Consider the following 26,980-nt stretch of genomic DNA (forward strand, 5'->3'; position numbering starts at 1 on the left):
CTCTTTCCAAATTGTCTACAGTAATGTCTCTCTAATTGACGCCACCAGATTGACCGCAAAAATGGACAATTTGGGAAGAGGAGATACGATCATTCGAGCCTTGCGGTTTATTTTTATAGTTATAAATTGTCCACGATTATAAAAACGAGGTAAAAATCGAACAATCGTATCTCCTCTCCCCAAATTATCCATTTTAGGTGGACAATCTGATCGTCAGTAACGGAGACATTACTGCATATAGATTCGTTCTCCAAATGTATCAATGAAAAACACGTGCACGTAGTCTTTTTCAATATTTTTTTTTATTGAGTGTTGCGAATATATATACAAAGGATGGCGAACTAATAACTATTACATTAGAACCAAATAAACAAAGGTTACGATAATAATATTAACGCGTGTTAATAATATTTTATTTAAATAACATAATCATAACGATGTGTGCCGAATTTTCAAAAATGGACACAGTCACTGCGTACGCTAGACGCGTCTCTGTCATTTGTTTATTCGTGTCTCGTGTGTTGAATTTGTTCCCCTAACAATTATTACTCTCGCGCGGTATCGACGTTGCTTGTTGGCGACACTCGATCCTCGAAGTAAAAAAAAAAGATCGAAAAAGAAATGAAGAAGGGTTATTAGGAGCGTGAGGCGGGGCGGGGGAAGAAGGAGGGGAGAAACGTTTCGAGATCGATGTCGATATTCTTGCGAAGGGATCGCTACTATCGAATGGCTTGAGTACGGAGAAGGCGGCAAATCCACCAAAAACATCCTAATGAATTTTCTTTTTGTTCTTTTCGAGGGAACGCGATCGAATTATCGTTCTCGTTGAAACGGACCTCGTGATCGCGTGTTTTCATGGATCGCGAGTCGACGAGACGCGTGCACACGTTTTGCTCCGCTGACCTATCCGCGAGATGTATTAAAAAGTGAAAAATCGTCTACGTATTTCGCGCACAAATCGGTTCTATTTACCGTCGTCGGGTCGGCGACGCGTATGTGTGTTTTTGTGCGTTTTAAAGGATCGCGACCGTTCGAGAATCGATCGCGAATTATCTAACTGTCACCATCGCCGGGAGCCGTGTCCGACCGATGGCGGTTACAAAATCGGGTAAAAAATATGAACACGTTATTCTTTGCCGTCGTCGAATGCTTGTCTAACGGTGCCGGGGCCGCCGGCACTGTTCCACGGGAACCGTCGATGTGTTCGAAATTCGAGATATCATGAAAACAATCGAAACGACCTCGGGTTTCACACGCCAACGATAATATCTCTCGTTCGATGTGAAGTGTCGGACTGTCAACGCGCGTATAATATAGGTCCCTGAAGTAAGGGGCCAGCGCGGTCTCGCGGGCGCGCGCCTATCGATCGATTCCGCGATCGCAAAGCGTTTTCTGAAGTTAGTCGAGAAACAGCAGCGTCGTTTGGTGAAATTGGCGCCATTGCTACACGAACGATCATCACATCATACAAGTAAACTCACAGCGATATTCTTTTTTTTTTCTCTGTCGCGTTGGAACCGAGACGATCGACACCTACTACTACTTCTTCTTCTTTTGCTCGTCGTACGTATATATATATATATGTAGGTATATATATATATATATATATATTGCTTAATTTCTTTCGGTTCGCTTTGTCCCGCTTTACGTAATAAAATATTATCTCCTAAGAAAGACGATAATTCTGTTGCATTTGTCGGTCCATGCAATGTTCAAAAATATTTCTTCTCCGCGGAGAACGTCGAATGATTTTTTCGCCCCCTGTTTTTCCTAATCTCGGCTCCCGGGTTTTCGCAGATTCGCCGGGAGGTTTCGAGATCGTTGATAACATTAATCTCGATAAACATCTCGAAAAATATTTCGATATTCAATGCAACCGAGAATCGAATGGTAGACGGGATCCGGACGACCGTCTCTCTCTCTCTCTCTCTCTCTCTCTCTCTCTCTCTCTCTCTCTCTCTCTCGCTCTCTCTCTCGTTTCAAGGAACTGTGTGTTTCGATCGAGAAGAGAAGCCGCGTCGCAGTTCCGAGAGCAAGCGAAAAGATCCGGTTTTCTCGGCAACCGTTTCTTTCGCCTTGTCCCGGCAAACGTAGTCACGTCTACTGCCAGTAGAAACGAAACCGTATGCTGTCAGACACGTGTTCCCGAAGCGTGTTTAACGGTTCTCGGGCAGTTCACAGCCTGGATCTACTACTAGCGAAAAGTCTCGAACGACTGTCTTGGCTCTCCGCGGTATTATTTTTACCGTGGCGACGTGTCCCGGCGAGAATTTCAAAAGGAACAAAGCAAAAACGTTCGCCGCGTTCTTTCACCGGCAAAAAAGTCATTCGACGATTCCTATCCCCCCCCCCCCACACACACACGCACACACACGACTACACAGTAATTACGCTTTTTCTCTTTTAATCACAAAAATAGAATTCTTAAAACTTAAATTCAGTTCGTTCACACTGTTCCACAGACGCGCACACGACGCATACGCACGCACACACACACGCACATACACACATGCTTGCAGGCATACAGGACAGAAACGTATACACAATCCCTCGCATCGGTGGTGCGCGCGCGCGCGAGCGCGTTTCTTCTCCTTCTCTTTCTCTTCCCACGTTTTCTCACGTTTTCTCACGTTCCTTTGTGTACAGCGGCCTGTGCACACTCTCGCGGGACAATCATTCGCCGAGAAGTATGCAGTTAGCGTGGACGAAGGATTTTTGACCGGTGCTTTCCGTCGTTCTCGACCAAGGCGACGGGAACAGAGTCGAGCACGAGCGGTTCAAGAACCGTTCGAAATTCTACCCGTTCGAGTAGAACTGTGACGTACGATCTATTTTTCTTTTTTTCAATGTCTTTGAAAAATTCTCATGGGCAGAAAAGAATTACTTTGCTACAACGGTGCAACGTTTAGGACGCTTGCGCGGCTTCGTATACTTTATCATTCGAATGGAAACGCATTCGTCGTTTTCACTCGCCTATGGTATATAGGAGAGCGTATTTTTTATTTTTTTATTTAAAAAAAAAAACGGTCCGATCTTCTCAGAAAGGAATGACTCGATAGTACTCCAGTGTCAGAGGAAAAAAGGTATATTTTAACGCAAAACTGTAATCGATACACAGGTTCTTACAATAATCGAATACGCTCATCAGTTAAATGTTTAGCTGTTACGTGAAAGGAAACGAAGAGTGGTGGAAGAGATAGAGAAACGGGTGAAAGAGAGGTGATTAGGATACCGCTAGGAGAGAGAGACCCGTGCTCTCGAACGAAGGAACGTAAACACGACCGATCGACGCCTCGCGTATCACCGCCCCTCCCGCCAACGTCTCCTCCTCTCCCCGTAACACGTAAACAAACGCGGGTAATCCGTAACAATTATTCTCTTTACAACAACAATTTATAAAAAACTATCCGAATTTCTCCTTCTCGTCTGATCCTTCGTTTGAAACGTGCGAGGGGGGAGAGGGGGGCCGTGCGAGGTCGGGATCGGGGGGAGAGCGGGGGAGGGGGAAACAAGAAATAGCAACAGAATCGGGAGAACGAAAGTTGAGACGAGACTTCATGCGTAAAACACTAATAAATAAAAGGAAGTAACGATTCGTTCCCGCGGACGAGGTTGCGAGACGTTTCGAGAACGCGAATCGCGGCTCCTCGCGATCGTTCTGCTTTTGTCTCTTTTGTTCTCGGTCCGCGGGAATCTCCGCCAGTATGAAGAAACAAAGCGGAGAAAGCATCGTCGTTGCGATTAGGGTCCCGGGGTGGGGTCCGAATAGAAAAATACGGTTCGACACGCACTGCACACCGCTCGGTAAAATGGCCGCGCGATTGTTTTTTTGTTCCTCGGACAGGATCGGCCGTCGATAACAATAATTACACTGATCGTCGAATATCCTATTCGAACGGTGATCTCTCGCACAGCTTCGATATACATATATTTATAATTTTATTTCTATATATATATATGCGTGTGTTTACGTACATACATATATATATACATATACACATATACGTATGTATACATATATATATACACATAGATATATCAAAAATATCCTTAATAAAATAGAGCTTTTCGTATGTATAATGTACCGCGTCGAGTACTTCTTTTTTTCTTTATTAAATTTTTATCCGCTGCATACGTGCACATACATATATACACGCGTGCCTCCCCGCGTATACATGTATGCATACCTGTACACACTCATAACGTCCAGTATTATATATACATATATATATAAATAATATATATAAATATATATATATTTATTTATTTATATGTATATATATACCTTTATTATACATATAATACCCCACGCCAGCATTCTTTCCTATCGTTCACGCGTACGTGCGCTCCCAACGTGGATGCGCAGCTACCAAACAGTATCCGTGTCCGTCGCGTGTTCGTGTACACGTGTGTATCTCTCTCTCTCTCTCCGTGTCTCTGTGTGTACGTACGCTTTTTTTTTTACGTGTCGCCACGTGAACGTTTTCCAGATTAGATTACACGAGCGAGCACGAAGTCGCTTGCTTGGTTCTCTTCGCTGCGTACTTCGTTTCACGGACACGCCGCCGTCTCGTGTGCTGTTTCTCGACTTTCGAAAACCATCGCTCCTCCCCACGGCACCGTACCGGTCTCTCTTTCGAGAAACGATCGATCGCCGGAAGCATCGTGCAACGACGATCCGTTCGATTCAAGATCGATTTCGATTGTCGAATTTTCGCGTCGGCGACAGGAAACGAAGTTCTCCTGCCGATAGAATGCTTAGGGTTGACACGAAGTCTTTCGGTCTCCAAATTCGGGTCACCGTGTATAAGACGTTCTTCTTCCACACGGTGGTCCGAATAACTTCTGGACCGCGAAGGACCGAACGATTTTTTTCACGATGAATATTCCAACGAGTATTCGTCCGATCGACGTATAACAACGGACGATATTCGAGATAATAATAATAATCGGATAATCGAGATCGATTCGCGCTGCTCGGACGTCGTTGCACGAAACAATCGACGGACAATCTCTTTCGTTCCGGCTGAGAAACCGAAAACTGACCGACTCCGGTCGAAAGAGTCACGCTGCTGCCGCCGATCGTTTCGTTGCGCAGGATGAAAACAATTCCAGCGAAACTATGCCCGACTTTTTTTCTAGTCCACCCTGTACATTCTGCTAGCCTCGCGAAAAATCCGAAGGCCGCGCGCGCCGTAGGATCAACGCGTGTTTCACTCCAAATACGAGAAACTTGTTCCTAAAATCTTCGGACGACTAAGAACCGTCGCGCTACGATACAATACGATCGTCGGAATTGCGAAGACCGACCGTACTCGAGAGCGTGTCGTCGGACTCTCTCTCTCTTTCTGTTTCTCCGACGAAATTAGTTGTTAACCTATTAACCTAGGAGAGCACGAGTTAACTCGTCGGTGGCGTTGGACTTGGTCGTCCACTGATTTTCACCCATTTTCTTTTCTTATCGATCTTCGTTATAAATCTACGTTGTGTTTCCGTGCATATCGTAGCAAAAAATGTTCATAGGATTGTTTTCGTTCGTGCGAGTCGCTACAAAACAATCACGTGGTTTAACGGGTCCTCGAAGAGAAACAACAGTATCCGTCAATGATCTTCCTGGAGCCGGCAACGTGGCCGTTTCTTTTTTTTCTTCAATGGGTCTCGTCCGATATCGTTGAATAAACGCGATGGGGAACAACAGGTGACGCGCGATTACGGTGCAGGTGTGTACGCGATCGAAAGAAATTTCTCGGGTGTTCTTACGGCTGTGCCGGCGCCGCCGGTGGTGGCCATGCTGCTTCGCGAAGCAGAGGCTCTCCGCGCGGGGCTTGTCGAACGATCATCGGCGGATACTGCACGTGACGCGCGTACGTGGCGCAGAGATCGGGAAGCCGTGAACAGTTTCGACACGAAAAAAAAAAGAAAGAAAAGAAGAAACGATCGCGCACGATCGTACGAACAATTGGATGAATGAAATTTCGCGATCGATAAAAGTTTCTTGTTTACTTCGAAAGCTACGCTACAAACCTAACCCCCTCTATCTTCTAGCTCGACACAGCCGACATTAGACATCTTTTCGAATCGAAAAACAGCCGGACATCCATCCTAACCCTTTTGAACCGATCGCGTTCGGGAATGAACATGCGAGGCGGAATAAAGTCCCCGTGAACGCGTAACCAGTGCAAAACGGTTGAACCAAAAGAGCAGCAGCAGCAGCAGCAGCAGCATCATCGTTTCTCGATTCGCAGATTTTCCGTTCTACGAGTTTCGTTTTTTTCCCCGGTGTTTTCGAAACGCTGCTGGTCCTGCGATTAGGACGGTATAGATACAAAAAAAAAGAAAAGAAAAATAGGAGTAGAAATCAAACGAAAGAAACGGAAGAGAAAATATCTTCGAGCGCTCGACACTTTTCAATACTGAAGGCAGTTTTGGTGGGACAGACTACTCGATCGGTTCAAAAGCGAAAATATCCTCTCTCTCTCTCTCTCGCTCGCTCGCTCGCTTTCTCTCTCTCTCTCTAATTCTTTCTCCTTTCCCCTCCATCAAGAAACGAGTCATTGTCTCCCGTAGTCCTCTAACGGGACCGATCGGTAGAACCGACCGCGTCCCCTTCCGTTTCGTTGCTTGTTCCTGTTTCTCCCGTGTCTTCGAATTTCCGCGTAACGAGGTAATTTACATAATATTCCTTAAGATTAGATTGTTCGTTTCATCATGTAAAATCATTCTCGAGCTATTTACAATATCGGTATAATAACGACGCTAGTCACTTTCATTAAGGCAGTAGATTCTAAACGATAAGACAAACACGATCGAATGAATAATAGAACTCAGGACGAGGCTCGATAAATATCGAGCCGTCATCGATGCCGTTCGCGATTTTCTCGCCGATCTTCACGTGGCGACAATGTAAAAACGAAGAAGAAGAAGTTTGTATAGAGGAGAGGAAAAGAAAAGAAAAAAAAACGTGGACGCGTATCCGTCCGGACGAAAAGAAATCTCAAAACCTCACGCACTCTCTCTCTCTCTCTCTCTCTCTCTCTCTCTCCTCCTCTTTTGCACTCTTCTCATTCGCGATCTATAAATTGTGATATACACGATCAATAAAGGAATCCTGCACGAGCGAATACGTTCGTGGCGTGTATAGCAATCGAATTAATGAAATAATAATATTAATAATAATAATAATAATAATATTAATAATAATAATTATAATATTAATAATAATCATCATCGGTTATCAACTAGAAAATAATTATCAAGTTATATACAATGCAATAGAAACGTATATATATGTACATATACATACGTATACACATACACAGGCATACGTGTCTAGATGCACATACGTAGTACATATACAATATGTATTTATATACACATAGGTGTATGCATATATATTGTATATATTTATACATGTACATATACACACGCATATATGTGCAGTTAACGTAATAAATAAGCTCGGGGCATAGATCTACACCTATCTCAGTGTATTTACCATTTCGCACAATCAACACTTATCCGTAACTCCGCTCGTCCAACAATTGCCCGCGCTACTTTGTCTCCTCGTTTCGATTAGAATTAATTACAAGACGTCGTTACGCGCTCCTCTGGCGAGCAGGCCAAAATATATATTTTTCTGTTTCTAATGTACAATTGTATCCCCGTGGAGCGCCGCGACAGACAACGCTCCGTTTATACCTCTCAAATGTTCTCTCAGGTAGACAAAATATATATACACATATATGTATATGTATGTATGTATATATATATATATATGTATATCAATGACGAAACAGGATGCACCGGTTGTCTCGTTCGCCGCGCACGATTCGAAGCGATCTCTCAACCCCTCCCGACCGTATAGAAAATCGATCGCATTTTTCATTCGCTAAACTTTCGCTAACATTCGCTAAAGAACTTTGCACTAACAAGAAGAGATCGTCGTCGTTTTTCTTCGTCTCTCACCGATTTCGAACACGTTTCAACCTGTTGATCGGGGAAGACGAGCCAACTCGTCCCTTTCCATCAGACTTCATCGTTTAATCGTCGAACGTTCCCCGCCCTTCTTCGATTATCAAAAGATACCTCCACGTTCGACCTATATTTAAGCTAAATTTTAATCACGTTTAATCACGAGATAGTCGATGGCGTCTTGTCGGTTTCACAGAGCACGGTGTATCCCCCGCGAGCAACGTCCTGTTGTTCGTAACTCTGACTCGCGGCGCTAAAGGGGTAGAGTACACGCGATTCCCTCGACACAGATTCGCCCGGTTAACAGATCGGCGGCGGCGGTTCGATTATTAATTAACGACTCGGCTTCGAAACTGCTCCTTTTTCTAATTTTCCGCCGTCCCTATAGCCGCGTACCTGTACGGCCGGGAGCAACGTACGGTTCAAGGCGAGTGCGAGCCAACCGAGACATCCGGTGCCATGATGAAACATACTGACGCGTGTATGCTCGACTTTTTCTCCTCGGACGCCTTCGACAAAAGGAACGAACCACCGATTTCCACTGATCGTTCTTCGACCTCTTTCTCTTCCCGCATCCTGCGATCACTTTCTCTTGCTCTCTTTCTTTCTCGTTCACTCACTCCCTCTCTCTCTCTCTCTCTCTCTCATCATCATTCTCTCCCGAAGAACGTGGAACAACGATATGTCTAGCAGTGAGTACCCGAGTACTGATAACAGAAAGGCAAATAGATCAGCTTCGTCACTCGAGGGAATTTCATACATATGTATATATCTTTTATTAATATTTCTATCGGTAGGTTTGATCTAAGGAGGAGGAACCCTCTCGGATCGAGTGAGGAAACGAGACGGCCGGAAGCGCCCGGAGCTTCCGGTCTCCTTTTACTCTTACCGTCCACATAATTTCTTTTCTCTCCCTCTCCGCCCGCGCTTCCCTCCATCGGAAAATCCTCCGTACACCCTCTCGTCATTCCCGTTATTACTTTGTCTCAATATACAATATATGCATATGTATTATCAACTGTACATATACGTATACATGCGTATATATATATATATATGTATATACATATAGGCGTGCATACCGTGTTTCGAATCCGTTCAACGTTATACTCTCTGTCATCAAAAATTAACGTCTTCATCTCGCGACACATTTTTAGGCACTTCCATCCGCCTCCGGAAACGAATTTACACACACACACACACACACGCACGCACGCACGCACATGCATGCCTGTATGCAACGTATATGCACTTCTATACATACATATACATCTTTCTTTCTCTCTTTACCTGAACATGATTCCCATTTCGTTAAACTTGTTTTTCCGTTCCTCTCATATTTCTCCGTCTACTTTTCACATATACACAGGTCGATGCTTTGGTTGGTTAGTGTAATTAAATCTCCGTTAGCGTCTTTCCGAGTATCCTCTAACGTTCGTGATATCCGTACTTTTCTTTTTATCTTTTCCGTTTCATTATTTCCTATATTTCTATCTATATAAACGAACGCGCGGGGCCCTGGTCGCCGACCGAAATATTCGATCGACGACGCGCCTCGCGACGCGCGCGTCGTAGGTTTTTTGAGCTTTCCGAGCGCAGTGGACAAACGATACGCTCGATTAAGGCAGATATTGTCTCGCGTTCCATCGTGCGGGCGGTTTCCATCCGTGTTCCGGAACGTGATTGAGCGCCGTTTAATTAAACGCCTTCGAGTCGAGCCGATTTCACGGCTCGGCCCGGATATCGGATCCCCGCCCTCCACACTTTTCTCTCTTTCTCGTCTAATGATATAACGTATCTAACTACTTACTGTCCCTTCTGTCTAGCGAATCTCGAGCATCCGCCGCGGCGCCTTGTCTCTCATTGTCATTCCTCGAGTCTCTGTCTCATTTGTCGGCGGGTCTGGTGACGGTCTGCGGTATTACCGTCAACGACTTCGGGATCTTCGGCAATATCGGGATCTGGTTGGACGACTTGGTGGTGACCTGTATCGACTTCGGCAGGTTCAGGTTGTGCAACAGATTCTGCGTCGGGCTATTCTCGTTCGCCAACGAGCGGACGTCGCAGATCAACGGCTCGAAGTCGCCTCTGCTCTGCCGGCTCAGCATCTCCTGCTGCATCCTCAGGTGTTTCTGGAACTGGGTGTGTGCGGCGAGCTGCTGCGCCTTCTGGTACTGCGTCGTCGACTTCAGGTTCGGTGGCGAGGAGGAACTCGTGCCAGCCGCGACGCCGGTTCCGGCCCCGGGGTTCATCGACTTCTCCGTGAGCATTTGCTTTTGCTTCTTCAGCGTCTGCAGACGCTTGTACTCCGGCTCGCTCAGCTGAAACACCTTGCCGCCCCCGGACGAGGCCGGCGCCGGCTTTTGGCCGTCTTTTCGTTTGACGTTTCCGTTCGTCGCGTTGCTAGTGGACGGCAGGTTCAATCGTTGCAAATTCGGCGGCGGTTTCTTGATGATCGACACGCCGGGATTCAGCTTGAGAACTCGCGACGGACTACCTTTCGATCCTTGCGAGGTCGTCGTGGTCGTCGTGGCGGTCTTCATGTTGCTCGTCCCGGGCATAGCCAATCGATCCCTCTCGAGCACGTAACCGCCGCTGAGGCGTCGCGAGTTGTGATACTCTGAGGCGATCGGCTCCATGATCGGCTCGTCCATCTTCTCCGGACCTTCGTAGGATATCAGTCTGTTCTGAACAGACGTCGAGTAGTTGATCGCGTTCCGGGAAGCGTTCGGAGCCAACACCAGGTCGCCGGACCTGTAATATTTTTCTAATAGTATCAGATGTCTGAGGAACGAGCTCTGGTTCCCGTACGGTCTCTGCAACTCCTGCCAGAGCAGCTTGGTGTCCCGGTCATATTGTATCATGGTGGCGCACTTCTCCCAGCCCTGAGGAGTGATCTCCCGCACGTTCGCGAACTCGATGTTCGCGTGAAGGTTCATCTCCTCTTCGCCGGGGAACAAGGTGCGCACACTGATCGAAGGATTGGCACCCAGTCGCTGTACCACGGGCGTGATGTCATTGTTCGTCCTCGGTCTCTTTGGCAATCTGGTTAGAGTCACCTCTTTGTCCATCGCGAGAATCTCCACTACCTCGTTCGGGTTCTCGCAGGGTATCGTTGCGTCCGATGCGTTGTACGGATGCATCTCGAGCAGTTTGCGTTTCTTCAGCTTTTCCACCGTGCTCTCGAGGCCGAGGAACTGCACGACACCGGGCACGATACCGTCGTCCGTCGAGTTCGTTTTCGTCGCACGATTCTCGTTGTCCGTCTCGGAAATAGCCCCCTCGACCTTGTTCAGCTCGGGTATCGACTTCTCCGCGGAGGAGGGGCCCGCGACATCCGTAAACTTAGCGAGTCCGCTCTTCGACGGTCCTGCGGTACACTTGTTCTTCTTACGCTTCTCCTTGTCCTTGGACTGATTCTGCGACGACATTTCGTCGTCCTCGTTGTCCAATACCTTGATGTCGTGGTAGTGTAGAATTCTAAACGGGAATATCGGGTGTGCAATTAACATATTCCTGTCATCTTACATTTATCTCGATTCTAGGTAACCACGCGTGATCGTACCTCTTGCGATAATTCTTGAAAAAGGACCGATGGCTCATATTCATGTTCTCGATGTCCTTGTACTTGAGCTGGAGCTGCGTGAAATAACGGCACAGCTTGCAGACGAAGGTGCCAGCGGCTAGCACAACAGGAACACCCTGTTGTCCTAGCCGTTGGTTTAGCTCCTCCGTCTCCGCGTTTGCCAGCTGATGAGTATAGTTTCTCGCTAGCCGTCGTTTGCATAGTGCACAGGTCAAGAATCGCTCTATCTTCGAGTAATGCCCGACGCAAAACGACATAGACGTATGCTGGCTGGATTCCCAATCGATATCCACCTGTGGATAATAGCAGAGAATTCGTTTAAATGTATAGCAATTTGTATGCGTCGAAGAAAATGTTACTTGTCGAAAGCATGAATTCACCTGCTTTTGCAAACCGGCCTTTATCTTCAACAACCAGCGGCGTTTCACGTGATGTCTCGCAGCATCTCTGCATTCGCGCGCCGAACACTTGGACACCATTAGCTGTCGGTGTTGCTTCTGCGGCTTTGTTTGCATATTCGTCGGACTCGTGTTCGCCTGTGAACAGTAATCTAAATTAGCAACGATTCTAGCGAAGACTAATCTCGCTTTCATTCCGCAGGGGCAGATTGTTTGTCTTGGACAACTATGCAAAGTTTCATAGTCCAAAAATCGGAGATAGCTCGGCCATGCCTCTGCAAGATGAGAAAGTGAATTGATAAATGGGGCGGCGAATGGAAAAGAAGATGTACCTTTCTGTCGACATGGCGGTAACACGCATCGCACAAGCAAGAGTCCTTGGTAAGGTGTCTTTCGATATTCAGAATCTTCTTGCGTCTCTCGTCCGACTTCATTTGAGCTAGATGCATTGGTGTGTCCAAGGATCCGAACTTCCCGAAGCAATAGCAGCAGACGTCCGCGCAAAGGCGCCCCGGATGAATAGAGAACGAAGAGGACTTCTCTGGAATCACAAGAGACTGGCGATCCTTCGGGGCAGCGTCCTCGTTGTCTTCATCTGTAGCGATAAAAAGGATCGACGATTACGTACAGCCCGTTCCGAAACTCTCGGATCGTGGGCAGAACCGAGAGATATCGATGTTATTTTATCCGGCAATGTGTGATCAATTTTATTTGGGAGGTGACTGGAGGGTTAACAAAATGAATCAGTTTAATCTTCGAAGCAGTAGCACTAGGTGGCATGCTTGTTATTTAAACGAAAAAAAAAGAACTGTTATGAACATGATTTGCAGGGCTGGCGAGGAATAAAAACTGCTTGACGCAAAGTGCAAGGATGGAACCTCGAGCGAGTTCATCCAGCATCCAGGTTCAAGCAATTCTCTCCGCGATTCTAGGGGGTAGCTTGAACAGGGTTCGAGGACACGTGTTTGTTTAATAAAGCAGAGAGGACAGGGGAACGATTAAGAATGTAGTTATTCCCGCAACCAGGATTACCGCAAGAGTGTCTGTGGTTAGTAGAGAACTTTCGGTTCGCACCAGAGCTGCTATCGCCCAAACCACTGGTTCCAAACTGAAAACGAAAGAAGAATATTTAGTAAAGAGACTCCTGCCTCGGCAAATTCGTAACATCGATTCATCATAATTGACGTGTACCTCCTTTTGAATGGTGTAGAACTCTGGTGAATCGCCTTCGCCGTCTCCGCGACCCTGCTTCAACACCATTTTCAACGGTGACCTGGACCGTCTTTTGTCCCTTTCCTTCTCCTTCTGCACCCTAATTACGGTCTTCAAGGTACCGGTATATTGCTCCTTCTTGGCCTTCTGATGGTTCATCCTCTCCGCAGCTTTCTCCAGCGATTCGAGGCCCAGTAACCGCAGGATGGATTCCTTTTTCGCCTTGTCTTCAGGTGTCTCGAGAATCTTGACGTTCATACTGCTAGACGACTCACCAGACGTGGACGTCTCGTCCGAGTCCTTCTGCGATGTTTCCGGCGTCTTCGCAGACTTGTCCTGTTGCGCATCGAGCATATCGATCTTCTGCTCTTGCTTCGCCACATGGTTTTGCGCCAGATTCCTAGACAATCTGTCGTCGCAATTAACTTCAGGCTCCTTCGCGATTACAAGGTCGTTCTCCGATTTGCTGCGCGCACTGTCCGCGATGTCCTCGCGTTTCTCCAGGCTTCCTCTACCTCCCTCGGAGAATCCTCTGAAGTTGGTGGCGCATTCCGTCCCGGCGCCGTACTTGTTGTTCAAGAACGATCGGTTGTTCTCGTTGATCTTGGCCACCTCGTTGTCCAGCAGAGTTTCCTCCTTGTTCTGTTGATCAGATCTTCGCAACTCCCGCTTCGATCTTTTGCTCTTCAGAGAAACCGAGTCGTCCTTTCGTTTCTTCGAATCTCTGCTGCGACGTGTGCGGGCTTGACGGTCCAGCTCGTTAGCCTCCGGATCATCGTTGTTCTGGCTCTCTTCGGGATCTTCTACGTTAGTCGGTGGGTTTTCCATTTTTTCCTCTGCCAAGTCTTCCTCGGCGTCGTTCTGCGGCCCACTCTGTTTCTTCTGGACATTGTCCTCGTCAGTTTTCCCCTTGGGATTGTCATTGCGCTCCTTGCTCGACGATGTCTGCCCTTTTTCAGTTTTCTTCGCCTTGTCCCGAGCCCTCAACACCCTCTTCTTCTCCTCGCCGCTAGATTTCTGCTCCTCGGTTGCGTTTTCCTGGACCGTCTTCTCGCCTGGATTCTCCGCAACCGGCGATACAACCTGTTGCTCCGGATTCTTATTCGTATCTTCTCCCTTTTCCACCGTCTCGCAGGTTGGACTGCTCGCTGCTGCATCATTGCACGCGCTGTCCTCTTTGCATTTCTCGTTCTCCATATTGTCGTGCTCATCTTCCGTTTTACTATCTTGAACGGGAATTGGAGTATCTTTGGAGATTACATCAGAGATTTCAGATTTCGAATCTGAACACGAGCTAAGGTTCTCCGGTACGTGACAATTATTCCTATCGGATTTCGTGTCCTGCTCATCTACAGTCGGTGCTTCAGCTTCTTTGGCATTCTCTGTTGCCTCAGCAGGTGTCTCTTGCACGATACTTTCGTCCTCCAATTCGGCGACTATGTTATTTACAGTTGCTTCCTCTTCGCTGACGCTCGATACTGTCTGAGGCGCGGAGGACGACTCGGCCGTGTCTTTGACACTCAACTCTTCTTCATCTTGTACGCTCCCTGTGTCCGTTTCCTGCTGATTGCTTGGCTGATCTCTTGCCACTAGTCTCTCTACTTCCTTCGAAATACTCTCCAATGTTTCTCCTTCCTCCGAATTTACGGAAATGTTCGCAAAATTCTCAGGTTCGTTCTGAACGGTCTCGTTTGATTTATCTTCCTCTTCCTGTATACTTTCTTGAAGCTGCGCGACCACATCTTCGATGCTGTTGCTCGTCGCCTCGGGGGAAACAGATACGTCGGAAGGCTTAGAAGACTCTGAGACCTCTTTTGCTTGCACCTCGTTCGAGACAGTCTTTTCAGAAGCAGATTTAGATGAATCCTCTCGTAGGAGTTCATCGCTGTGGTCTGGCTTTTGAACCGGTTTGCCGTTTGCCACTTTTCCCAGCTTCTTAGACTCGCTACCATCCGGAGAACCTTTGTCGCTTATCCTGGGCGATTTTCTAACGCCGACCGTTTTCTTAGCGTCCTCCAGTGTCTTTGTCGTCTGATCGTCCGTTTGTTCCAAACATTTCTCGGGCTCCTCACTCGTGGCAGAGTCCTCGTTCGATTGGCCATGCTGCTCCACAGCTTTGCAACTATTCTCGGTACTGTTCTCCGTGACTTGTACAGACTCGGAAGCGTTGTTGTTGATGTTGTTGTTGTGCATGCTGTTGTTCTCGTCGGTCTCGTGGGACTCGCTTTCTTGGATGTTTTGTGAATGAGTTTCTGCCGGCTCAATATCACCCATGACTAGTTTCTCAATTTCTTTGGCAGTATCAGCCACTTTTGGTACCGAATTTGTTTCGGAGTTGTCTGATTTCATCTCGTTTTTCGTATTAGCTGATTTGTCTTCATCCGTATTCTCCTCGAGCCCCAGCTTCTGGGACTCCGCGCTCAACGGGGCAACGATTTCTTCGATTTTTGGTACCTCAAAATTCTTGCTCAATCCAAGACCCTTCTCCGGTCCGAATATCTTGTTCTCAATCGACTTGGCGATAGTCAGCTTGATGTTCTCTATCATTTGATCGATCTGGGATTTCGGATTCCCGTCGGATTTCTCTGTACTATAAAAAGAGTTAACCGTCTTCTTCATATCTATGTTTAAACTACTCCGTCGGCTTTTGGACTTGTCCGCGAACTTTGCTAAAATATTATCCTTCCTAACATGATCTAAATTGCTTACTTTCTTTACGTCTTCCTGCGCTTCTGTACTCTTAGGTGCTATTCTCGTATAATCTGCTTTAATATTGTCATTTTTCACATCGACCTCTGTACTTTTGGCTTTAGTTTTTGAGCGGAGAGTGGGTCCTATCTCACTAACTCTATCTACTCGATCACTGTTATTATTGTTCTCTGTTTCCGATCCGTTCTGGGAACTGTCGTCGCAATTCTTCAGCAGTTCCTGCTTCAAAGAGGCCTCATCTTTGGCTGTCGGGAGAATCGTTTGAGGATCGCTGCCGCTAGACTCTGAAAAGCAAGACTCTGTGTCTAAATTGCTATCCGTAATGTTATCTACCATAACTTCGGAATTACCAGGATCATCCGAGTTTAATCTACGACGTCTCTTTTGATCCAGATCGGAGGATAAACCGGAGTCCGATTGCCGTAGTTTACCATTCCTTAAACTCCTTTGACCTATCAACGTGTTCGACCGTTTCCGCAATTGAATCGCATTTTGAAAAGTATCTGTACCTAAATTTTCTCCATCTGATATACTTTTGGCCTCTTCTCTGTCCGGTTCTTTCTTAATTTCAATGTCGGAAACTATGTTGTCCTCTACCAGCATTTTCCGACTTCTTGTTACTTTTCCTTCGATTTTCTCTGTTACTCCTTGTTGACTATCTATTTCCGAATCGCTCAACATCGAAGCTATTACCTCGTCGATGGTAAGATCTATGGAACTTTTAGCCTCCAGAAGTGATTTCGAATATTTTGTGTCAACGTTGGATACCTTTCCACAATCCGTATCTTTACTGTTACTCTTCCTTCCTTTCGTACTTTTGATATCTCCTTCTGTGTTCTTGGAGCAACTGTCCTTATCTCTGATAGTGTTTCTTTTGAATCCAGGGAATTTCGACGATTTAACGCTTTTTGTCAAAGGATCTGGACTTTCCAAACCTTTTCCCTTTCTGTTCAATTTCGGACTATTCTTGCTGCTGGATCCAGCAATGGAATCTGTGTCTTTATCTTGAGTATCCTCGTTTTCTATTTCTTCACTACTTTTTGTTACAAATTTGGTCTTTTTGGTCCTGAGATTATTCTTGGCACTTCTATTAATCGGTTCCGTCCCTGTACCTTCGATATCTATATCGTTTATTTGCTGTTCTAAAACCTTTGAATTATTATCAAACGTCTTAGCACCGCTCTCTTCTGACAGTTTCACTCTTTTCGTTCTCACGCTTTTCTTGACGTCGGATGTTAGTCTGCATAAATTTCTGTTTGCCACCTTCCTCGGAACTTTGGACTTGATGAGATTCGCTTTCGCTACTCTCAACTTCTGCTTACGCTTTAGATTCCTTAGGACCTTCTTACGTGGCAGGCTCGCCTCTAATTTCGGAGGAAGCTGACTGCCCGTAGCCACAGCCTCCAAGATATCGCGTGCTAGTTGCTGTTGCTTCAGATTCGACAATGTCTTACCCTTTCTGCTTTTAATTTCATTTGACGACAAACCACTTTCATTGTTCGCCTTCTGTTTTGCTTTGGAAGGCGCTAAGGGTTTCTTTTCCCTGGATGCCATCTCACTTCCACCCACATTGGGCTCCTGCAATTTCATTTATAACATGCTAGCTGATTATCAGTCGAAGGAAAAATATTGTTATATATAGTAAGTAAGTTTAATAAGTAAAAAAGTAAGTTTAATAATTTTCTCGTGAACAAAATGTTCGGATACTAGTCGAATAATTTGAAATACCATGTACTTCTCTTAAAAACATGTTATAATGTTTGTCTTCACAGAGACACATAATAAACTAATGAAACTGAAGTAATAATCGGAGGGACACGTATGCGTGGCGAAACGAAAAATAATAATCGAATAAAAATAATACCTTTCCTCTTATAAGCGAGACAGGAAGAAATCGAGAACAAACGCCAAGCAGAGAAACTACATTATTCGTCTTTGGGTGCGAGTAGGCGATCGGCCGGCCGGAATAGTGGGGTTGATAGATGCGGCCCTGGCGGTCAGAAAAATTACGTGACAAACTTTGCATTTACACGGATACACACGGCGAGCGCCTCTCTTCTCTCTCAGGTCGGGGGAATCGCTTCGAAATATTAATCGCGATATCTCGACGATCGTGGCTGGGATCACGGTAAATCGTTGCTCACAAGAAAGCTTAGAACGCGGGTTAACTGCCGAGAGAGGAAATCCGGGGGTGAACGGGCGAGAACCGTCGAAAATCACGGGACGAATCGTCGCGAAAAAATCGCCACGAATAAACAAAAGGTCGGACCCGATTCGAGATTTCCGAGGTTTAGTGGGGCCACGGCCGGCCGTTCTCGGGCCGATTTTGGGTCCGGTGATTCGGTCGACCTTGTGTACTCACCTCTCGGCCGAGAAATCACCGTCGGGGAGCACGGTGCTTGCGGGAAAACGCGGAAAACAATCCCGTGAAAAACACACAGTCCCGTTGCAGGGTGTCTGTCTCTTATACGCTGTCCCACTGTTTTCAGGCTACCGCCACCTGACGGTGGAACACGCGACCTCTCCCAGGTCCATAGTTCGTTCGCGGTAATTCCCTCTCTTGTTATTCTCACCGAGAATCTCACCCCTTCGGAGCTCGCAGGGGCTGGTGTTCCCGGCGGAAACAGCTTCCTGGAGGCTCGTGCAAGGTCGCCAGCCCAAAAACGGTCCGGCCGAGCCACGTTTCAGCGCGGCGATCTTCCGAGAAAATTCGGAGCAACGCGGCACTTGCTACCTCGAGGTATACAGTGTTCGCGATAACTGGAGGCCCGTTAGCCGTTCGGTTGGTTTTCACGTTACTCAGGACCGCTGGACGACGCGTTCGTCAATCGGGCGAGCGACCGACCGCGATCAAGTTTCCCGCAAGACAGTGAAAATGCTGGGAATACAAGCTCGTCGCGCGGAAATCCTCGATCTGGCACGAGAACGAGAAGGAAGACGCGCCCGTGCGCACCAATGGCGGCCACCGACCCTTATTTACCGAAGTCAAAATGGCCGCCCTTCGACTCCTCGCACGTTCCAAACTCTCCGTGATTATTCTACGATCCTCTCGACAATTTGAACCGTTAAACAATGTCACGCCGATCACGGCTCAGGTAATAATACCGTTCTCCCTATTTTTTCGGTTTTTCTGCTGTAGCCTCTCGTTATTTGTGCTCGATAAGCAAGCTCCGTTGCGTTTTCATAATAGATACCTTCGGGCGACCTAGCGAAGGGCCGTGCTAGGCTAGGCTACGCGGAACGTTTAAGCCATTAATTTTTCATTTGATCACACCGTAATTGCGATGCTTGTGTGCTGTCCTCTTCAAACGAGTCATCGCACGCGTTGATTACTCATTTTTACAACGTAAACGTTTTCAATGAAACTCTTAAAGACAACCTTAAAGGAAGCTTCGTAAATCGAATTGTTGAACTTCCAACAATACTACGGAAACTGTACGCCATATTATTTTAACGTAGATCGAGAAAACATTGGCGCTTGTTTCAGTGCAATTAAGATTGCGAATTTTCTAACCGAATAAACGGTTCTATTAAAGACATTTCACATGATTGCACGTGTTAACCTAAAAGACGCGTGTACAGGAATTTATGTAATAATAACACGGGAATAATCAATGTGTTCACTGCTAGATCCAAAAGAGATGGAGCACGTACAGAAGTTCCCCTGTGTACGAAGATCCCTCAAAGTTCACGGATTACGAGGTGACTAGGGATCCAAAAGAATGGGAGTATGTAGAATGTTTACTTAAACCTAAGCTCGTGCCCCTGCCTCCATTTGAGAAAAAAGAATACGCATCTGACTGGAATCCACCTACTGGTAGGTCTATGTTACATTAAAGAATCAAATGTTTAATATATTGCCTCTTAATTGAAATGTTATCTATAAAAATTCAACAGCCAAACCAACGGATCACCCATATTATGTACCACGCACAAAAAATTATATGCAGCCTGTCTATCTTAAAATTGGCTTCAGAGGAGAGCGAAGGATAACGACACTTAAAAAAATTCAGGGTAATATTTGGCTCTTGGAAGCTGAATTAAAAACCTATTTACAAGATGCAACTGGCAAAAATGTTGGTATCTGTATAAACGAATTAACAGGTATAATTAAATTTAGAGGTGATTATGTGGCCCTTATAAAAAGGTGGCTGGATTCCAAAGGATTCTAATATAGTTACTCTTGTGAATTAAGATTAAGCTATTCGTATATGTACAAATAAAACGACACATTTCATAGTTGTAATTAATATTTGTTACACAGAAGAAAAATAAAATGATAGCGAATTGTGCAAATTTATATCCATGAACAATATTTAAGCGGTAACATACAGAGCTTTACGAATGTATAAATTTTATTTGAATCATTTAAATATTCAACAACTTTAGTTTTGTAAAAATATGCGTTATATTTAAAATGAAATTTCACACAAGATTGTATGGAGAATGAATTTTGGTATGATGTAGCAACACAACAATGATAATCTCATATTTCTTAATATTTAATTACAAATTGAAATATTTATGTGGTTTTGTCTTTTTTTTTTTTAATTAACCAACCAGTAACAAATGCATAAAGATTCTTAAGTCTATCGAATCAATTGTATTTCTATAGTTACGACATAATTTTAAACAATTTATAAAATAAATAATTTAACACACATTCGAATTTCTAGAAATGCGCATACCAAAGTTAATATCACTCTATTTTTAGTCGATTTTTTCAAAGTTGCGATCCCGTTTTACGTTCGTGTAATGTAACGATTAATTCGGTAATAAAATAAAGTGTAAATATCACTCTTGAGGAACAGTACGGTTACAGAAAAATATATCAACTGAAAGAAGCGTCGTGTCAAACAATACAGACCTACGGAAAAAAACATTCTTTCTCTTGAAAAAAGAAAAAAACACCTTATTAGATACAGGATTCTAAAGGTTCTTTGTGTAAAGTTCGATGGTACTTAGATCAATTTTTTTTACGTTTATTTCATGCGAACAAAATGTTCCGTTTAATAGCAAGCATAGGGCAAAGGTTTACTTGAAAATTTTTCCCTGGTTAAATTCACGCCCCATTTTATCGGTACCAGTCCAGCTGAAGTATTGTTGAACCAACTGTTTTGTTTCGTCTTTACTCGGCTCTAACTTGGTCCAACTGTATGACTCATAATCTACTTGCCAGTCTGGACACAGCTGTATAAAACAAAACGATTAGTCGCATTGTATTTCTATATATAGCGACGAGAAACGAATAAAAAAACATCACTGAAACACAAGACTCACCGTAAAAGCGAGCTCTTGTCCGCGCCAAACCCAAATACCACTGATACTACTGTTATTGTCCGTACCGAATAAACATGCGCTAGCGAATGCAGCCTTACGCATTTTGTCTAATCGTTGATACATACCACTGATTAAATTGCAAGACATGAAAACCTACAGAAAACAAACAGATCAATTAAAATAAACGCGAAATATTAAATATTCCATTTATCACCAAATATTTTACCGTACCTTTGTTAATTCGTTATTGAATTTATATTCACCAAGCCAGATGCTGTAGTGTTCTGGGTCAAACTTCTCCCAGAAGTATGGTATGGATTTTGCCTCGTCTTCGTTGGAATAAAATCTCTTGAAATCGTCAAGATCAAAGGTGCCTTTAGGCAAAGTATCAAAAGGATTTGTCGACTTGGGTTCAGCAGCCAAAGCAGCATCTGTAGGATCTAATTCCTCTACCGGTTCCTTCTTGGCTGCTACCTTAGCTTCTTTCGGTTCCTTTTTGGATTCCTTCTCCTTTTTCTCCTTCTTAGAAGTCTATAAAATAAGGCAAGTAATTGCTTTGTGAAAACTATAGCTAACACAAATAGCTATTTTCAGGAAAACAAAACAATAGTGACTAACTTTTCTTTGGGTTTCTACAAACTTCTTTGGATTGTATTCAAGTGTTTTCTCAGCCAATTTAAAGGCACCAATTACAGCCATAGATTCAGGTTGGTAAATTACAGTTTGGAACCATCGATTTACATTCTGGTATGGTTTACGCAAGTTGGGTTCATATATATACTGGTATAAATGAAGTAGTGTCATGGCTACGCTAATGTCAGCCAGAGTCAAGCGTTCTCCTACCAAGTAAGTACGTGTAAGTAAATGAGAATTAAGGGCAGTCATTGCTTTCTTTATGTCTTCCTTGGCGTGTTCCACAGTCTGAAATTCAGATTGAATATGCATTATCGAACAATCATAATCCCGACAAAACGAAGTAAATTACAGGCTTAAATTTGAATCTGTAAGCATCTCAAACAATCATATATGACATAATCCATATATGACTTCAATACTTGCTAACATTTCTTTACCTTCCTTGAGTTACAAAATTAGTTATGTTATCGAACTAGTTTTGCCTTTGAAGGAGGAATAATAAGAAAGATAAAACGTTAAATACATTTAATGCATTACCTGTTTATTGTAAGGCATAATACCAAGCAATGGGAAAACCCATGCACAACTAGCTGGAAGAATCTCGGAATCCGCGAATCCAAACCATTGAATGATTTCTGCACGTTCGAGATCGTCCTTGCCCCTCAACTGGTTGTTAGCCACTAAAAAATATAACATCTAATTTAGATATCCCCTCGTTCTGTGACAAGTACAATATATTGATTTGTGACTTTTTTACCATAATAAGCAATCGCATTGCTCTCTGTGATACATTTTCCATCGTTTGTTTCGAACGCTGGTACCTGACAAATGGAACGCCAAAATCGTTAAGAAAATTCCGTTTTATTTGTTAATTTATTTGTAATGCTAATACCAGCTGGTTTTTGAACATTGTTACATGCATGCAGAAACAATGAGACTGTGTTACGACCGATGAAGAAACGTACCTTTCCCAGGGGGAATTTCTTCAAGAAGGCTTCGGATTTATTCGTTTCACCGAAAACGAAGTCATCTGCAATCTTGACCTGAGCGCCGGAGTACTGAGCCGCGATCAGTACCTTGTAGGCTCTGAAGTTTTCTGGGTAGGTGTACAGAGTCTGAAATAAATAGTAACTCCATTAACTTCATTTTCGATTCGGCCGTCTGTTTTATGAAACGTATGTTCTCGTCGGTTTAGCGTGACGTCGATGTTTCACGGTGCGAACCCCACGAGAAAGACTTACTCCGGACGCCATTATATCCAGTTACGGGAAGAGGAAGTCGAAGGCCGGTAAGGATCGTTTCTCTTGAATGCATAAAGGTTTCCACCACGACAGACACGCCACTGTTCACCGAAAATCGTCTGCCCTACTTCTTCCGTTCAAGAGTCACCATTGAAATCGGCATTCCTATCTATGATTCGATATTCTATGGTATATAGATCGGTGGTGTACTCGTGGATAAAACTTTAAATATTTGGAGAAGTTAGAATCGAACACAAGCGTCACGATTGGCAAGCGATTTATTACGTTTCTACGCTACGACATCGAACCCTACAATTATGCAGAAGTTGGGAAATAGTTGACATTTAATTGAACAACAAATTATGCGGTAAAACGTAAGTAAGTGACATCTAACGGTGACACTTTCAGAGCATCGACCATAGACTATACGTACTATACTAGCACGGCACGTGTACAGTGCGTGTATAGAAAATCCAGGAGTTCGGCGAAGCAAAGGCGCAGACGAGGTACAGAATAGACAAATCATCTTATGAACTTCTGTGACACGTCGTGACTGTCATATCGACGTAGAAATTCAATCGTAGACTCAGGATCCGTGCAGACGTTGCATCTTGTGAGCTTTACAACGTTAATAAATTTACAAGGTTTACAAACTTTGGCGATATAACATATTGTACATGTTATTTTATATGTCTGTATGTATTGGAAACCGTGTTATCAACCGTGTGACGTTGTATGCCGTTAGTCTGTCGTTGGGTCTTTGACATTCGGGGCTCGACCCTGCATTCTGCATATGTGGCGCCTCTGTTGGAGAAACAGTGAAGCTCCGCTCGATGTTCGTACAACGCCGATTGGTGCAGTGGCGAAACGCTCAAACTGTTAGCCAAATTCGATTGTTGGTCATTCGGCGAACAGTTTGAGCGTTTTGTCTCATAGGTCATAACTAATTATTTTCATATTCTTGTACATAATATACGTATATAAATATACAAAATAATGTTTCAAACAAAGCTAGAATTTCTAAAAAGAATAAAAAATATTGTTTCGCCTACTATTTCCCCCTCTTTACCTTCCACTCTCCCATTCCTCCCTTCTCTTCTCAACCTTCCACGTCTTTTACATAGGATTAGGTAGTTGCGGATAAGGTATCCATCTGCTGGCGAGTTTTGGAAGTAGCCGCCACACTACTACTGTACTACTGAAGTTTCGGAAGATATCAAGTATCAGGAGAGCATGATAATCTTCGAGGAGGTATTCCGAAATCCTTTGCCTGGCTTGTGATTGACTTGTACTACTGAAATTTTGACAAAACGAGATACCTCCTCGCGTATCATGTTCTCCTGATATAAAATTCGAAATTTCGGCAGACATTTTCAAGAAATTTCCGCGTAAGTAGTACGACTCAACGTCAAGCCAGACATCGTGTTTGAAATACCTCCTTGCATATCATGTTCTCCTGATACAAAATTCGAAATTTCGGCAGACATTTTCGAAAAATTTCCTCGCAAGTAGTACAACTCAACGTCAAGCCAGACATCGTGTTTAGAATACCTCTTCGCGTATCATGTTCTCCTGATACAAAATTCGATATTTTGGCAGGCATTTTCGAAAAATTTCCTCGCAAGTAGTACAACTCAACGTCAAGCCAGGCATCGTGTTTAGAATACCTCCTCGCGTATCATGTTCTCCTGATACAAAATTCGATATTTTGGCAGACATTTTCGAAAAATTTCCTCGCAAGTAGTACAACTCAACGTCAAGCCAGGCATCGTGTTTAGAATACCTCCTCGCGTATCATGTTCTCCTGATACAAAATTCGAAATTTCGGCAGACATTTTCGAAAAATTTCCTCGCAAGTAGTACAACTCAACGTCAAGCCAGACATCGTGTTTAGTGTACCTCCTCGCATATCATGTTCTCCTGATACAAAATTCGAAATTTCGGCAGACATTTTCGAAAAATTTCCTCGCAGGTAGTACAACTCAACTGCAAGCCACCCAAAGAATTTCGGGATACACTCCTCGAAGATTATCATGTTCTCCTGATACTCGAGATTTTCCGAAATTTCAGTAGTACAAGTCAATCACAAGCCAGACAAAGGAATTCGAGATACCTACTTGCATGTTCTCCTGATACAACTTGCAAGTAGTGTACATCAATGGAAAGTCAGACGTTAAAACTTTTTCGCTGGCATGATAGGGAAGGGAATGCGTAGGTTTAGGAAAACGTATAAATAAAAAGACGTTTGGATCGAGTTTTATAGTACTTTTATTTCCACACATTACAGTTCTTATGTCATTTTACAATCATTTTACAACGACGACTTACTTAACTAATACATAATAAGATATACGCAGTGATTGCTGTGTGTCTTTGGCCAACAGGAAAAAAATGAGGATTGCAGGCGATGTCTTGGTCACTGTACCCGTTCAATTATAATTCCTTACGTAGTAAAAAAGAAGATAGTACTCTGAATGTTCACGCATTACTTGTTGGGGTGAGGGAGCTGCGTTAGAGCCCTGGAACATAAAGAAGAGCACAGAGATATTAAAAAAGATATTAAAGAACATATACAGACATATACAAACGCATATTGCGGATGAACGAATAAGTACCCGACATTACCAAAATCCAAGCTTGCATCTGCTTAGATTCCACATCGACGGTCCTCCTACTTAGGCGCCATCTCATAAGCACCAATCTAACCAATCTAGTCACATTTTTTGTTCTACATTACCGATATCATAAATTCTGACGCGGCAAAACTATACTGAATTGCTTCTCAAGTATTTGTAAAATACTTAAAATCTTATATAAAATATAAAAATATTTGTCGATGGTATCTGAGTCATTCGGAAGAGGAAGGATCATAGCAGTGCGCTGCTTTATCTCGCGATGATAAAATTGTAAAATGCAATATCTATTGCACTATGATTACCATATGTCGGTCATATGGCGAACAGTTTGAGAGTTTTGTCACTGCGTGATTTGGCGCTGTACGGACCCCATACGAAGCTACCCGTTTTCACCACGAGCGGCGCCACTTGTCACGAACGGCGCTATTTTTAATATTTAAGATATATTTGTTATATCGGATACCAAAAATCCGATTAGAATGATCTGTTTGTATACGTATTTGTAACCGTAAACTTTTTTCCATGAAATCAATGCAGGAGAATTTTCCGAGCATTCCTGCCGCTACAAATTGGTTTTTAATCTCTCAGTTGACAAATTTCATGTCATTTTCCATGTATGTATTTTCGGCAAGAATTATTTGCAGGCGTGACAAATGTTAAATTTTCTCTGTACTGGCAAGAATAAATGGTCTTATTTTTCTAACACCGTTGTATTTGCAAGATATTATTTTAATCCTCAAACTTCTAGAAATCATCCTATATCCTTTAAAGATATTTTCCCGATACGACTGATTTAGTTCCGGCGGCTACAGCTATGCGGTGATAGTGTTCGTTGGTCCATTAAACGCCGAATAAGGCCAGCCGAGGAGCCTTAATTACGGCATAAATACGGCAAAAGAAAGTTAACCAAGGGCACAGAACTGTTCAGGAGAATTTACTGCATCGACACGGTATGAAGTGTACGAAGAGAACAGATGATAATGCCGCAAATGATCGAGATATTAAGATTAAAATATCTATGATTAAGATATTAATTAATCGAACTTCAAAAGTTTATGATATTAATAAAGGTTATGATATCGATCGCGAGTGAAAAGGTAAGTTTATATAGAAACTACTTCTACTTCGATAAACAGTGTCTACGAAGTTTCTCCGATGTTACAAGACCGGAGGAATTTTCATAATTTTCGGTAAAACTACAGGGAAAGGGGAGCACGGAATTCCTGGTTACGCCGTGACGGGGCTCGAAAGATCTTCGTTATTATTTTAGCGAAACGAAGCGTGCACGGGTGCACGCTCGAGTTGGCTCAA

The 26,980-nt window shown here is 44.0% G+C and overlaps 3 protein-coding genes and 2 long non-coding RNA genes across 9 annotated transcripts in view; 2 read left to right on the forward strand and 3 right to left on the reverse strand.

Annotated features, from left to right (window-relative positions):
• Positions 1 to 280: 280 nt before the first annotated feature.
• Positions 281 to 18,533, reverse strand: east (enhanced adult sensory threshold). Of its 5 annotated transcripts, none has more exons than XM_033486595.2 (8): positions 18,450 to 18,533; positions 17,741 to 17,866; positions 13,147 to 17,454; positions 12,988 to 13,063; positions 12,288 to 12,550; positions 11,938 to 12,093; positions 11,537 to 11,850; positions 281 to 11,451 (listed from the first exon to the last, which is right to left on the reverse strand). In XM_033486595.2, exons 3-8 carry the CDS (start codon positions 17,428 to 17,430, stop codon positions 9,858 to 9,860), a joined length of 6,687 nt encoding a protein of 2,228 aa, XP_033342486.2. In that variant the 5' UTR covers positions 17,431 to 17,454; positions 17,741 to 17,866; positions 18,450 to 18,533; the 3' UTR covers positions 281 to 9,857. The 5 variants fall into 5 exon arrangements, with proteins under 5 accessions (XP_033342486.2, XP_033342484.2, XP_033342485.2 ...); XM_033486593.2 differs by lacking the exon at positions 18,450 to 18,533 and adding an exon at positions 18,239 to 18,377; XM_033486594.2 differs by lacking the exons at positions 17,741 to 17,866; positions 18,450 to 18,533 and adding an exon at positions 18,239 to 18,377.
• Positions 18,534 to 18,836: 303 nt separating this feature from the next.
• Positions 18,837 to 20,176, forward strand: mRpL49 (mitochondrial ribosomal protein L49). The gene is made up of 3 exons (XM_033486601.2): positions 18,837 to 18,971; positions 19,507 to 19,693; positions 19,774 to 20,176. Exons 1-3 carry the CDS (start codon positions 18,867 to 18,869, stop codon positions 20,046 to 20,048), a joined length of 567 nt encoding a protein of 188 aa, XP_033342492.2. The 5' UTR covers positions 18,837 to 18,866; the 3' UTR covers positions 20,049 to 20,176.
• Positions 20,177 to 20,837: 661 nt separating this feature from the next.
• Positions 20,838 to 23,181, reverse strand: eEF1gamma (elongation factor 1-gamma). The gene is made up of 8 exons (XM_033486598.2): positions 23,034 to 23,181; positions 22,758 to 22,907; positions 22,550 to 22,613; positions 22,330 to 22,472; positions 21,775 to 22,077; positions 21,388 to 21,687; positions 21,157 to 21,309; positions 20,838 to 21,066 (listed from the first exon to the last, which is right to left on the reverse strand). The coding sequence occupies exons 1-8, from the start codon at positions 23,043 to 23,045 to the stop codon at positions 20,911 to 20,913; spliced, it is 1,281 nt and encodes a 426-aa protein (XP_033342489.1). The 5' UTR covers positions 23,046 to 23,181; the 3' UTR covers positions 20,838 to 20,910.
• Positions 23,182 to 23,505: 324 nt separating this feature from the next.
• LOC143258839 (uncharacterized) lies at positions 23,506 to 24,043 on the forward strand. The gene is made up of 2 exons (XR_013032734.1): positions 23,506 to 23,646; positions 23,779 to 24,043. It is a non-coding gene; the product is annotated as an uncharacterized LOC143258839 (long non-coding RNA).
• Positions 24,044 to 25,283: 1,240 nt separating this feature from the next.
• LOC117229983 (uncharacterized) overlaps positions 25,284 to 26,980 on the reverse strand; it is a 47,860-nt gene continuing 46,163 nt past the window's right edge. The window contains exon 3 of the long non-coding RNA XR_004492680.2: positions 25,284 to 25,552. This is a non-coding gene — a long non-coding RNA (uncharacterized LOC117229983). The remainder of the gene's footprint in view (positions 25,553 to 26,980) is intronic.

This window comes from Megalopta genalis, chromosome 2, assembly GCF_051020955.1.
Source record: "Megalopta genalis isolate 19385.01 chromosome 2, iyMegGena1_principal, whole genome shotgun sequence".
Lineage (NCBI taxonomy): Eukaryota > Metazoa > Arthropoda > Insecta > Hymenoptera > Halictidae > Megalopta > Megalopta genalis.